This window comes from Notolepis coatsorum (genome assembly GCF_963971535.1).
Source record: "Notolepis coatsorum genome assembly, chromosome: 6".
Classification (NCBI taxonomy): domain Eukaryota; kingdom Metazoa; phylum Chordata; class Actinopteri; order Aulopiformes; family Paralepididae; genus Notolepis; species Notolepis coatsorum.
The window spans coordinates 93,811,900-93,826,251 of NC_140170.1; the positions used below are offsets into that span (position 1 = coordinate 93,811,900).

Consider the following 14,352-nt stretch of genomic DNA (forward strand, 5'->3'; position numbering starts at 1 on the left):
CAGGATCTAGGGGTAACAGTACTGTATATTTGAATACCGTTTATGTCACAAATGTATCAGTACTAAATACCTATATGTCCCTATGCCATAAATGTCATGTATGTTGTGTATGTCATAAATGTCTATATGAATTGAAAATGGGGGACCCTGATGGAAACAAGACAAACGTCTTTCTCAGGTCTGCATCCCCTTAACAATTGTATGTATTGAGCCGTACTGTATTGTACCCATTCTGCAATCTGTTAAATAAAGTTTTTCATTCATTCATTCATTCATTCAACAACAACACACGTTGTCGCGTAAATAACGTTCTGATTAACAAAAGGCATTAGTTTTGTGGCATTCACGTTAACTAGATTTATCAATAGCAATATATATGTTTCTTTAGACTAGAATAAGTAAAATGAACTTACTATCTCGGAAAAGTTGCAGCATGTCAGTGTTGTTGAGTCAAGTTTACTCTGGGTCTCGAGTAGAGCTAAATAGCAATGGCCGACATTTCAGAAACTGAAAAGGCAAACGGTCGCTTCCCATTGGTGCTGAGCACAGCGGAGGCGGGTGAAAGCGCTGTAAACGATCGCTCGCAAATGACTGCTTGACGCCTCTGATTGGCTCAGGTTAAAATCCGTCACGACTCGGAATCAAATGACGGAATCTCCTAATCAAATGGACGGATATCCGTCTCAAGACGGAACGCTTTAATGCCTGCACTTACTGTACAGTACTATCATATAACGCTTACAATACTATCATATAACATATAACGAGGTAGAAGTAGAAAAGCGTCATTGTCATTGCACAATACAGTACAACGAGATTGGTTCGTGCAGCACCTAAAATAACGATACCTACATACCCACTCTACCACACAACACATCCATGATGTACCCATAGACACGCTACCATAATGTACATACTGTACTAGGGCGGGCCATACTTTTTTTTTTTTGGAAAATCAATGGAGTGGGGTGTCTAAAATATGTGTTTTCTTGTGGGGAATTCAAATATGGGATTATTTTTCTAATCGGATAACTCCTACCTACATTGTTTTGGATTTCAAAATGGCCGATTTGACCATTTTTCACCCCTTGGCCATACATGGATGCCAACATGAATCTGAAGGAAATCCTAACATGCAAGGTGTCTAAATGATGTGTTTCTTAATGGGGAATTCAAATATGAGTTCATTTTTGGCATAGGATAACTCTAACCTACATCATTTTGGATTTCAAAATGGCAGATTTTACCATTTTTCACCCCTTGGCCATACATGGATGCCAACATGAATCTGAAGGAAATCCTAACATGCAAGGTGTCTAAATGATGTGTTTCTTAATGGGGAATTCAAATATGAGGTCATTTTTGGGATAGGATAAATATAACCTGCATAATCTTGGATTTCAAAATGGCTGATTTTACCATTTGAACCCATTGGTATTGTATTACAAATTTGCAAAGATATAAAAATATGGGAAATCATTTATAATGACAAAGCCATCAAATGTATTAACAAGTGAACTGTATATAACTGGATACAACTCCAAAGATCAATAATAATAATACTAACAATAATAAATTGTATTTGTAATGCACACAAACACCTAAGTGCTAAATCTCGATCTCCTGACTTCTTGAACTTTGCCAGGTTCCAATATCTTGATTGGACTCATTCTTGGATGGCAAGATCTCCTACTGTACTGCTTTAGCCACCAACCTACAAACACAAACTTAAAGTCAACGTCAGCCATAAATAGGTGAGCTCTTTCCAGAACTACTCAGCAGAAACCTCTGTAACCATTTTAACAAACGTCTCAATGTATTGAGAAAATCCATGGGCCTCCATCAATCCTCTATCTTCTTAAATTTGATCAGGTTGCACAAGTCCTGCTTGGATTCATTCTTGGACATCAGCCTCCTGCTGGTCTCCTGAGCCCTGATCCCTCCATCCCTTTTTTCTTGTGAAAAGTACTTAGCAGAGGCCTCAGTCACCATTTTAACAACCCTCTCGATGCTTTGTGTGTGGCAAGGCCAGTCGAGAACCTCCATGGGGGTGTTGATTAAGTTCTTCACCTTGGAGGTGCTTAGGGAGCAGGTGAGAGGTGGCTCTGACAAATCTTCTGACCAGCTGATTAAGCCACCAATGCTGGAAGCGTCACTATTGATGTGAGGTGTTCTTCTGATCCTGACACAGGAGTCTCCCAGCTGAGTGTCTGGATCCCCCTCTCCCCTGATGGCCAGGATTCTCTCCACCCCCTCAATTCTCTCTTTTTGATCCTCAGAGCACAGCAGTGTTTGGAGGATGGCTTCACTGTGGGCATACCAAGCAGATCTTCTCACAGTTGGCATCACAACATCCAGCACCTCCTTCCTCTGAGACTTGAGGCAGTCCAGCTGAAACAGGATGTGCCTAGGCCCTTCGATCCAGGAGTGCTTGACCTTCATGTTGAACCAACATGGATAATACACTCCAATGATGAATTCCACAATGCATTGTAGATTATTCAGGTTCTTTCTTTTAAGTTGATGCTTTGACACCCAGAGCCTGAGGAGTCTGTTTGCTGTGGTGAGCCAGCGGCTGTGGTTTACCGGTCCAATCTCCAGCAGAGCCAGCCTTGCAGAAAGCACTCCATCCCTGATTGCACAGACCAGCTTATAGCCATAGTGTTGATCAGTTGAGAGATCTTGAATGATCTTCTCAGGCAGCTTGATCAGCGGAGGGCCAAGAAAGATCCTGGTGAAGTTAGGATTGATCTCCAAGTCTGTAACAGAATCAAGGAGCTGTCCTATTGGCCCAGACAATTTGTTGTCTGACAGATTAGCCCCATCAACTTCAACAATGAGACGGCGCAGTGGAAGTTCACCAGTGTGCAGGTTGCACACCAACCAGACCAGCTTTCTCCCCAGGTGCAGCTCCAGCTTCCGCATTACACCTGCCTTCACTCCAGTGTTGACATTGGTCGAGTCTCCTCCAATGGCCCACAAGGTCTTATCAGAACCTCTCTCTTTCAGCCAGGCAAACAGGACCTTAGCAATCTTCTCTGCATGGGACTCCTCTTTAGTTGCTTTCTCTGGTGTAAAGTGGAACAGATAGTTGCTGCCAGGCTCACTAGCAACACTATAGTGTTCTTCCTTGATCTTTGCAGGAAAAGATTGGTCACTGCCCTCAGCTTCCATCATCACATTGGTCATGTCAATCCGGCCATCAAAGAGGATACAGGAGATCCCCCCCTCCTCCCTGCACTTCTCCTCAAACTCTTCCCCCAGCTCTTGCATCAACTTTTCTTGTGCTCTCTTAACCTTGTTCTTATCAATCACTTTACTTGTGTCATCTTCTAAGATGAGTCCTGCATCAATCAGAGCTGCAGTTGCTATAGCTGCAGTTGGCCTTAGACCTATGCCATACCTTACACTAGCAAGGGCGATGTTTGGAATCTCATCATAATTTTTCCGTAGCTTTGCTGAAGCTGCAGGGTCAGTTTCAGGAATGAGCTCAACTTCAGGGACTGTAAGGAAGCTCTCAACATCCTTCCTGGCAAACTTGTCTGCTGCTGCAAAGCTTTCTTCTTTGCCCCTTCTCCTTTTCTCTGCCTTCTTTTCCATCCCCTGCCTTTCCAATGTTTTAAGAAGATAGAGGATTGATGGAGCCCCATGGATTTTCTCAATACATTGAGACGTTTGTTAAAATGGTTACAGAGGTTTCTGCTGAGTAGTTCTGGAAAGAGCTCACCTATTTATGGCTGACGTTGACTTTAAGTTTGTGTTTGTAGGTTGGTGGCTAAAGCAGTACAGTAGGAGATCTTGCCATCCAAGAATGAGTCCAATCAAGATATTGGAACCTGGCAAAGTTCAAGAAGTCAGGAGATCGAGATTTAGCACTTAGGTGTTTGTGTGCATTACAAATACAATTTATTATTGTTAGTATTATTATTATTGATCTTTGGAGTTGTATCCAGTTATATACAGTTCACTTGTTAATAAATTTGATGGCTTTGTCATTATAAATGATTTCCCATATATTTTTTTATCTTTGCAATTTTGTAATACAATACCAATGGGTTCAAATGGTAAAATCAGCCATTTTGAAATCCAAAATTATGCAGGTTATATTTATCCTATCCCAAAAATGACCTCATATTTGAATTCCCCATTAAGAAACACATCATTTAGACACCTTGCATGTTAGGATTTCCTTCAGATACATGTTGGCATCCATGTATGGCCAAGGGGTGAAAAATGGTCAAATCGGCCATTTTGAAATCCAAAACAATGTAGGTAGGAGTTATCCAATTAGAAAAATAATCCCATATTTGAATTCCCCACAAAAAAACACATATTTTAGACACCCCACTCGATTGATTTTCCAAAAAAAAAAAAATATGGCCCGCCCTAATACTGTACTATCATATACAACTTACAGTACTATCTTATAAAAGTTACAGTACTATCTTATAACACTTACAGTACTATCATATACCACTTACAGTACTACTTTTAAGTCGTAGTTCTTAACCAGCATTGCTGTTGGATTTGCTTCCGCATGATGCAAAATGATCCAAACTACAGTACCTGGTCTACTGAACCACCACTAATTAGAAAATAGATGTGGCGATGTGAAAATAGATATTATAAATGCTATTTCCTTAATGATAAATGCTGCTGTAGGATGCAGGTGTATTTAGACTGTACAGGACATTTAGAATTAGAATTATGTGCAGGGCTGGCAAGTTTTGAATAAGATGTGGTTTGGAAATGCAATACATTGACCATATTAACCATAGGAATCCCAACCTGAGCAAGACATAAGAGCAAAATGGCTGGTGTAGGACCTCTATTCCCCAATAGAGGTCCCCACCAATTTTTGGTATCTATCTTCTTGTCTGACTCTGGAGAAGATGGTCAACTCATTTCTCACAATGTTGGGAGTTTTCCTTTAAGAAAATATTTGTACAGTGTATTTGTACTGCTATCCCTATACCTTGGCCTCTTTGAGGACACAGAGGTCTTCCTGGCGTCGTACATCGGCCAGTCTGTCTGCTGCGTTCTGATAGGCCTGTTCGGACTCCAAAGCTTTGGTACGAATCGCTGTCCTGTAGCGTGACATCCACAACCTGCGCACAGAAAATAAACAAATAAACAATAAGATAGCACACAGTTGGGACAATTAACTTAAGAGTGATTTAAGAGCCTGGAGTCCCTCACCCAACCAAAAGCAGGCAACACCATGGTTAAAAAGTATTGTGGTATCTCCATCATACATATCATCACCATGGTAGTGGCCAAAGAAATTATGCCATGTACCATATTTCCATAGTATTATTTAAGTACAAAAGTACCACCATGGCGATCCATGACTTTTACATTCATACAATGGCCGGTATATTGCCAAACTGGAAATACCATGAAACTACTGGGATAGTTTTTCGTAATGGGTAGTGTCTTGTTTAGGGTACAATTGAATCATTACTGGAGAAAAATGGCTCTGTCATGAGCCTCTATTGTGTTAGTTTAAATGATAAAGACACAGACAGAACTGCGAGGCCCCGTTTCCACGGTGACAGGAGTGTTCAGTTCTCACTTGGCTCTCTGAAATGAGAGAATCCTTGGGGACCCATTTTCCTTGTGATTAGTTGACTTAATTATACGCGCTGGGAGTAGACGCTAGCTCTACCACCACGACGTGGCCTGAGGGGGATGAGAGCGAACGAGAGAGAGCGAGAAAGGAGAGAAGGTAGGACTGCAGAAAGATGAATAAGACGGAGCGAGGAGTGAAGAAGATAAATGGAATAGACGGAGGAGGAAGGTGGGGTGTGTGAGGGGGGATGCAACATGGGAGGAAATGAGAGGAGAAAGGAGGAAGAGGAGGATGAACGGGTGAAAGGAAAGAGGGAAAGGAAGGAAGGAGGCTTACCGATACAGTCTCCATCTGTCTGGCAGTCTGAGGGTCCAGATGTCCATGATATATTTCTCCTCAGTTTCAGTCATCGTCGAACTCTTCCCCAGCTCGCGCTTCATCTTGTTCTTTATCTTTTTCTTCTGATCCCGTTGGAACTGAGCCAACACACACACAGGGATATGGTGATTTGACGGATCAATCTGAAAACTCTTGTTTTATATGTCCTCAATGACATAACTGGTGGCCATATTCAAACAAATTTACTCTCAATAACTGTGTGTAATTTTTTTTAGAATCGTTTAGAGTTTTTGCATGTGTGTGAGAATAATGTGCAAAATAAGTCAGCATTGCTTTAGCTGAAATACCCCTTTACAACAACAGGAGTGAATCTACTGTTGTGGATCAGATCAATACATTATGCAGATCTTCATGATCAATATAAATGACATTACATCAATTACAATAGAGATCAATGAGCTTGGCTGAGAGGAGTATGCTTCCATGTGGCCACCTGTCATACAGAGGGAGGGGAGGGGGGCCCCGAGCATAAGGTCGCATTTATACTAGTGTATACAGCCTCTATACAGTGCCACCACATGATACAGCGCAGCAAGATACAAAACGCAGGTTTTTTTCCCTCCAGGGGGGGGGGGGGGGGGTTGCGTGGTCGACACAGCACCCCCTACTCAAAACATCTTCCCGTGGGTATGGCCCCAAGTGTCTAGGCTATTCAGGAGTGGTGGGGATGTGGGGGCCTTGGCTATTCAAAGGTGGGGCAGTGGTATGACTGTGGTATGACTGTGGTGCAGTGGTATAACTGTGGTATGACTGTGGTATGACTGTGGTGCAGTGGTAACAGTGCATCCCTGTGAAAACAGACTTCTGAGAAACCTCCCGCAGCCCAAGGCCACAACGTTATCTCACCTGCCAGCCCTCCTCACTCTGCTCCGCCTGGATCTCCACCTTCTCCAGGTTCACAGCCAGCATGACTCTCTCCACCTCTCTCATGGTCTCCTCCATGTCTCTCCTCCTCTCCTCCTCCCTGTCACCTCTGTGGGGATGGTTGTCCTCAATGATGCGCTCCTGCTGCATCAGATCCGCCTCCTCGTCTATATGAATCAGGTCTTCTTCCTCCTCCACCATGGCTTCCACATCCTCCATGTCTAAAATAAATACATACATGAATGAATAAAAGAGGATATTTTTTTCCTTATCTTCATGGGGGCATTACCTTGTGATTTTGGGCTTTACAAATTTATTTGATTTGATTTGATTTAGATTCATGGTTTTGATAAGGGATGATGGAACAGTTTTGTGATGTACTACTTGTATACAAGTAGAACAGCTTGTAAAGCAGATCTATTCAGGTTTGTATGTATATATTATGTGTATACTATAATGCAGGTACAGTATGTCAGCGTGTGTGTGTGTGTGTGTGTGTGTGTGTGTGTGTGTGTGTGTGTGTGTGTGTGTGTGTGTGTGTGTGTGTGTGTGTGTGTGTGTGTGTGTGTGTGTGTGTGTGTGTGTGTGTGTGTGTGTGTGGTATCTATTTAACATATTCTCATGAACTGATTTGTTTTGCATATTCTACCAAAGGTTGAGCACCAATTTTCAACTGATTCAGCTGGGTTGGACAACTAACGTGTAACTATGTCCCCTAAAGATATGCTGCAGGTTTGATTCAAATTGATGCAAGAACTCAATTCTAAATTTGGAAATCCAATATGGCTGACTTTATGGGTCATTGAAGCCAAATTGTTTCACATCTCTACTGTATATGATTCAGTTTCATATCTCTACTGTATATGATTCAGTTTCACATCTCTACTGTATATGGTTCAGTTTCACATCTCTACTGAATATGATTCAGTTTCACATCTCTACTGAATATGATTCAGTTGCACATCTCTACTGTATATGGTTCAGTTTCACATATCTACTGTATACAGTATGATTCAGTTTCACATCTCTACTGTATATGATTCAGTTTCACATCTCTACTGTATTTTCAACACACTTGTTATAGCACCACCGTGAGGTTTGTTAGTTCACGTAACTTTTGCTGGTCTATCAGCATTATGCCGAATTGCATAAAATATGACACATGCGTTGAGGTGTGACAGAAGCTGAATAATAAATAATAAAGCCACCAGTTATAATAAGGACCTTCAGGACTTGCACCCCAAACATTCCTCTGGTCACAGGCAGTATTGTAGGTCAACATAACACTCACGTTTAAATGTTCACTGTCCTAAAACTGTATATATATATATATATATATATATATATATATATATATATATATATATATATATATATATATATACACACATACATTCAAGATTAAAAAGATTAGAACAAACAATACACAAATGGCTTCTTATATAAAGGTAATACATACAGTACATAAAACCAATAAAGACAATACATAATGCAGGTTAAAGAGAGGGAACAAGGAGGAAAATTGCTTTCTACAGTTAAGAGAGTAGGAGTATGTATTCAGTCTATCAGTGCATTGTACCGGTGTGACCTCAGCTGCTAGACTTGATAGCTTGGGACCATAACTGCTTATTATGGCAGCTTTGCCATTATCCTTTTGTACTTGTTCTTGCAACTACTAAAAGCATGTACTTAAGAAGAGTGAAGGGTATCATTCAAGAACATATCTGTGAGGTATTCCACTGCAAGGCCATCTAAGGCATTTGAAACAAACAATCGATCCTTAAACACATACTTGAGTGAGTGAGTGAGTGAGTGAGTGAGTGAGTGAGTGAGTGAGTGAGTGAGTGAGTGGGAGTGAGTGAGTGAGTGAGTGAGTGAGTGAGTGAGTGAGTGAGTGAGTGAGTGAGTGAGTGAGTGAGTGAGTGAGTGAGTGAGTGAGTGAGTGAGTAGGTGGGAGGGAGTGATTGGGTGAGTGAGTAGGTGGGAGTGAGTGAGTGAGTAGGTGGGAGTGAGTGAGTGAGTGAGTGAGTGAGTGAGTGAGTGAGTGAGTGAGTGAGTGAGTGAGTGAGTGAGTGAGTGAGTGAGTGAGTGAGTGAGTGAGTGAGTGAGTGAGTGAGTGAGTATTTGGCAGCCTCTGACATGTTCAAACATGCGATTTGATGATTGTATGGAAAAGGGCCAAACAGCTAGCAAGATTTTATTTGTTTGTTTTTTGTTTGTTGGGTAGTCAGGTAGTTCTACCTCTGCTGTAATGGGTAGCCAGGTAGTGTGGTTTAGTTCCACCTCTGCTGTAATGTGTAGCCAGGTAGTATGGTTTAGTTCCACCTCTGCTGTAATGTGTAGCCAGGTAGTGTGGTTTAGTTCTACCTCTGCTGTAATGGGTAGCCAGGTAGTGTGGTTTAGTTCTACCTCTGCTGTAATGTGTAGCCAGGTAGTATGGTTTAGTTCCACCTCTGCTGTAATGTGTAGCCAGGTAGTATGGTTTAGTTATACCTCTGCTGTAATGTGTAGCCAGGTAGTATGGTTTAGTTCCACCTCTGCTGTAATGGGTAGCCAGGTAGTATGGTTTAGTTCCACCTCTGCTGTAATGGGTAGCCAGGTAGTGTAGAGACAATGTTTAAATCATTTACAAGATGTCCTCAGAAGCATATCGAACCTCTGAATAAATATCTGAATCCTATGTATGCATGTTTTATGCATGTATTTCTTTACCTCCTACTAGTTAAAAAAGTTAAAAAAAAATTGTATCCTCTTTTTCACCGCCTGATTTTCTGTGCTTTTCATCCCATCCCAATTTAGTCGTTATGCCAATTCCCCCCTCCCCTACCTGGTCGTTGTGTGCATGTGCCCCCTACTGGTCGGTCAAGAGAGCCCTGAGGTCTACCACATGCTTCCTCCGACACATGCAGAGACAGCCAGCGGCTCTCTTTTCACCTGACAGCGCGGACTCTCATTGGTGAAGTGTAACGCTGAGGTCAGTGTTGCAGTGGCAAATTGACAGTAGGTCAAACGCTCCACGCGCGCATGCACAGTTTTTTTTGGCACCGATCTTTTTTTTTTTTTTTTTTTTGCCTTGAAATAGAGAAGCTGAAAAAGGTAGCAGCGTATGAAACTTTTGTATCACAAACAGTACTGTATTTGCAAATCTGGTATATGTCATAAATGTATAGATGTAGCAGTACTGTCTATCTGTATGTCGTGTATGTCATATATGTTATGATGAATTGAAAATGGGGGACCCTGATGTAAACAAGACGAAAGTCTCTAGTCTGCATCCCCTTAACAATTGTATGTATTTAGCTGTACTGTACCCATTCTGCAATCTGTTAATAAAGTTTTCAATCAATCAATCAATCAATCAATCAATCAATCAATCAATCAATCAATCCCGCAGTGCAATACTCCAATTCAGCCATTGGGTGGGACGGTCATGTGACCCAAATCATCCAATGGAAGCGAGGGTCCTAGAGTGTTGGTGCTCTCGTCCTGCAGCTGGATACTATTGCCTCACAGCGCGGCCGTCAGCGCGCGGCCCAGAGAGCGCCGCTGGCTCTGCGGCTCTGCAGCTGCATGCTTCTCCGGGAGTCCGGTTGGATAATGCCATGTAAAAAGTCGCATGCCTGACATATCGGCATGTAACTCGAGAACCGAGGCACGGATTTTGGCGATCCAGATGGCATTCGAACGGCAACGAATAGCGCTTTATTCGGTAATTTATATGTTCGGCGAAAAATGCAGCCCCGAGCCTTCAGATGCTCGCAAAGGGCCGTGAAACTGAAACTGAAAAACAGTGAAACCCCCGGACATTTCGATGAATTAATAAACCCCCCCCGGACGCCCCGGACAGGGCGTGAAAAGAGGACATGTCCGGGCAAAAGAGGACGTTTGGTCAGCCTACTCTACCTGTGCTTTTGTTATGTAAAAACGGTGGCCGCCGGCCGGGCCGAGCCGGTACTTAGTTACAATGAATGGGAACAGCGGATTTTTGTGTGCGTGACTGCGCGTACACGCGGGAACATTTCCGTGCGCGATTGCGCGTACTTCAGCCTCAGTGAGCGAGGTATAACGCCGTTATACCGAGTTATACCAGCACTGCAACACTGGCTGAGGTCACACTGCCTTCACCACTTCCTGTCTTTTGCTGTGCAGGCGCCCTGACCTGACCTGTAGGAGTCGCTGTCCACAACGCTAGATTACCACCCCATCGACTTCCCTCCCACTAACTCAGCCAAACGAGTTAGTATGACGGCTGGTCCAAGCCGGAGGCAATGCTGACACCCGGATTCGAGACCGGAGTACCTCCTACTAGTTTAATGAAGATTAGTATTGAAAGAGTCATCAGCATTTCCCACTGGATATTCTCTTGGCGGGGGGGAAAGGCCTCCACAACAGGTGGTCTGGTCCCCCCTGCTTTTTCAGTGGTAAGGGAAACACTGGAGAACCGCTATCCTATCCTCTTGAGCAGCATGCATACAGTCTCACCTCCATTTCCATTTGCATCGTCTGTCGCCCTCTGCTGGAAGACGGTGGAACCCAAACCCAGCCACTCCAGGATCAGAGAGATTTTCTCACCGCAAGTCTCAAAATATCCCTGACCCTAAGAGGTTAGAGGTTAGAAACATAGCAGTCAGGGATGGGAAGGAAGTCAATGTCTCTTACGGCATGTAAGCAATCTTATATTGCTTAAATCAACACGCATTATACCCTTTGAAATGCTTGATAACTTTGTACTAGGCTTTTAGCTAATTCTGTTTACTCAAGCACTGCGTGACAAGGGAGGCTCAGCTCATTTCTTTCCCCTAGGCCACTTTTTGCTAACTCTGTCCTTTCCCAAGTGACATTGTAGGCACGCCCCCAACCGCAGCACAGCCATTTCTTATCTAGCTCAGCGGTATATAGGTGTTGCACACCCTGTATCCATGGCTCACTTCATCAGATGCTCTGTACTCTGTTTTTTACCTGAGACTCTTATGTGCATAGAATAAACCTACCAAAAGACTTAAGTTAAGAAGTTGCTTGGAAGGTCCTATATACAGTATACCAGTATGAGACATGCTATGATGGGACAGCATTCATTTTCACTAGCAGTGCTAACAAATGCTAACAATTCATGCAAAAAGTGTCCAATAGATTAGACAGAAACAACTCCCAGGCTGGATGCCAATGTGTGTCCCCTTGACCCCTAAGGCCCTAGGCCATAGGTGTCAAACTCATGGCCCGCGGGCCAAATGTGGCTCGCCACGACAATTTGACAAATTATTTTTTTTATTTTTAAACATTAATCTTGGGTTAAAAAATTGCGGCGTTAAAAGAATTGTGGGTTAATGGCTGCGTTAATAAAGCTTTAACTTTGACAGCCTTAGTTATTACACATTCTTACACATACATGTATGTTGAACATCTAAGGTATTGATGAAGTAACAAAGGAAAAAAGCCAAAAGCACTTACTCCTCAGACATTCTTTGACAATTTTACAGCCCAAAATACAAAAAAGATCCAAGCGGAATAGTAACAAAGGGTTGAAGAAATATTGTCTGAACTGTCAGATGCAAACTGGCTGTGTGACATAACCGAGCATCTCGCTCAATTGAATACGAAGCTGTAGGGACGCACACAAGTCCCACCCAAAACTTGATCAATATAGTTGTGAACTGAGACAACCCTTATTTTGTTATGTTTGAGTACAGTTACAGTTGTGTGTTCATGCAGACACATAATAGCAATTTCATTACGAATTGAAAATGGGGGACCCTGATGTAAACATTCTGCAATCTGTTAATTAAAGTTAATTAAACCATTAGTTTAATTAGGTTGTGTGCAGCCATTTGTTTTTGTAACATCTGCTACATCTGTCCCACGTGTTCTTTGCAGCTCACAGTTGTTAGTTCTGCCCCTCTTGACTGTGACAAAAAGGTTTTGAACAAACTTAATGTCATAGCTTGTATTTGATGATATTCTTCTTTGTTATTTACTTGAATGGTTTGATCTTTGATTGATAGAGTAATATGGGGTTCTGATAAACTAAAATTATTTGTTAAAATAACATAAGCCAACATATATTTTTACATCTATGCAAATGCATATGCAATATGTATAACTTGAATAAGTAATAAATACAGAAACAACATGTTTAACAATATGTAAATTAGTAGCTACATTTATTTTACATTACATTAACATTTATACGGTCTTTGGCTCTTTGAGGGCAACCATAATGCTGATGTGGCCCTCTGTGAAAATGAGTTTGACACCCCTGCCCTAGGCCCTAGCCCTTAGCAGCAGAATCCCCATCGAAACTTGTGATGTATTGGTCCAACCATAAATTATGCCGGTTTAGTTCACTACAGTATGCCCTCCACCCTCGAGAAAGCAGGCTGGAGCAAGTGATCAAATCTGTTCACTTCAGCCCCAATTAGATCCACAATGTATGAATTACGTTTGTTTTAGTTTTTTCCCAAGATTTGTAAATATTATTTACATTTATTTACTCAGGGTACTGTAGGTTCTCCTTCACACTCACAGTTATATATACATTCACACCTGGGCGTTGCCCAGTACAACCACAGTCTGACACTGGGCCACTGAGAAAATAATTAAACGTGATTCAATCAAATATTATTCAAATAATGCACTTATTGCCCGCAGGTGTTCGCTGTAGCACCCCCTACTACTTCCTCGCACAAAGTGACCTCCATAATGAAGAAGGCTTCAACACAGGTATTCATGTCATCCAAGGGCTGAGGGGTGAATCAAAAGCAAATGGGATCCAGCCCCAGTTCATAAGCCAGCTTATGTATATATTATATATATTATATGTATATATTCCCTCCCCGCCGTATGTATATTTCCCTCCCACCCACCCACCCCCTCCTAATGTACAGTCCCCTCCCCATCATATGTATATACTCTGTCAGGATCTAGGGGTAACAGTACTGTATATTTGAATACCGTTATGTCACAAATGTATCAGTACTAAATACCTATATGTCCCTATGCCATAAATGTCATGTATGTTGTGTATGTCATAAATGTCTATATGAATTGAAAATGGGGGACCCTGATGGAAACAAGACAAACGTCTTTCTCAGGTCTGCATCCCCTTAACAATTGTATGTATTGAGCCGTACTGTATTGTACCCATTCTGCAATCTGTTAAATAAAGTTTTCATTCATTCATTCAGCTAGGCTTCTTTAAATAAATAAATAAATAATATATATATATATATATATATATATATATATATATATATATATATATATATATATATATATATATATATATATATATATATATATATATATAGTGTGTAGTAGGGGTGTAACGGTACACAGAAGCCACGGTTTGGTACGTACCTCGGTTTTGGGGTCACGGTTCAGTACGAGTTCGGTACAACAGGAAAATAATATTCATAATTATTATTATATATTTATTATTATTATTATTATTATTATTATTATTATTATTATTATTATTATTATTATTATTATTATTATTATAATATTATTATTATTATTAT

The 14,352-nt window shown here is 41.5% G+C and overlaps 1 protein-coding gene across 1 annotated transcript in view; it reads right to left on the bottom strand.

Annotated features, from left to right (window-relative positions):
• Positions 1–14,352, bottom strand: part of znfx1 (zinc finger, NFX1-type containing 1) — a 59,507-nt gene that overhangs the window by 31,049 nt on the left and 14,106 nt on the right. Inside the window, exons 10-13 of the mRNA XM_084316868.1 lie at positions 11,318–11,432; positions 6,818–7,056; positions 5,909–6,048; positions 4,976–5,108 (exon numbers count right to left, since the gene is read on the bottom strand). Coding sequence (XP_084172994.1) covers positions 4,976–5,108; positions 5,909–6,048; positions 6,818–7,056; positions 11,318–11,432 — 627 coding nt within the window. The remainder of the gene's footprint in view (positions 1–4,975; positions 5,109–5,908; positions 6,049–6,817; positions 7,057–11,317; positions 11,433–14,352) is intronic.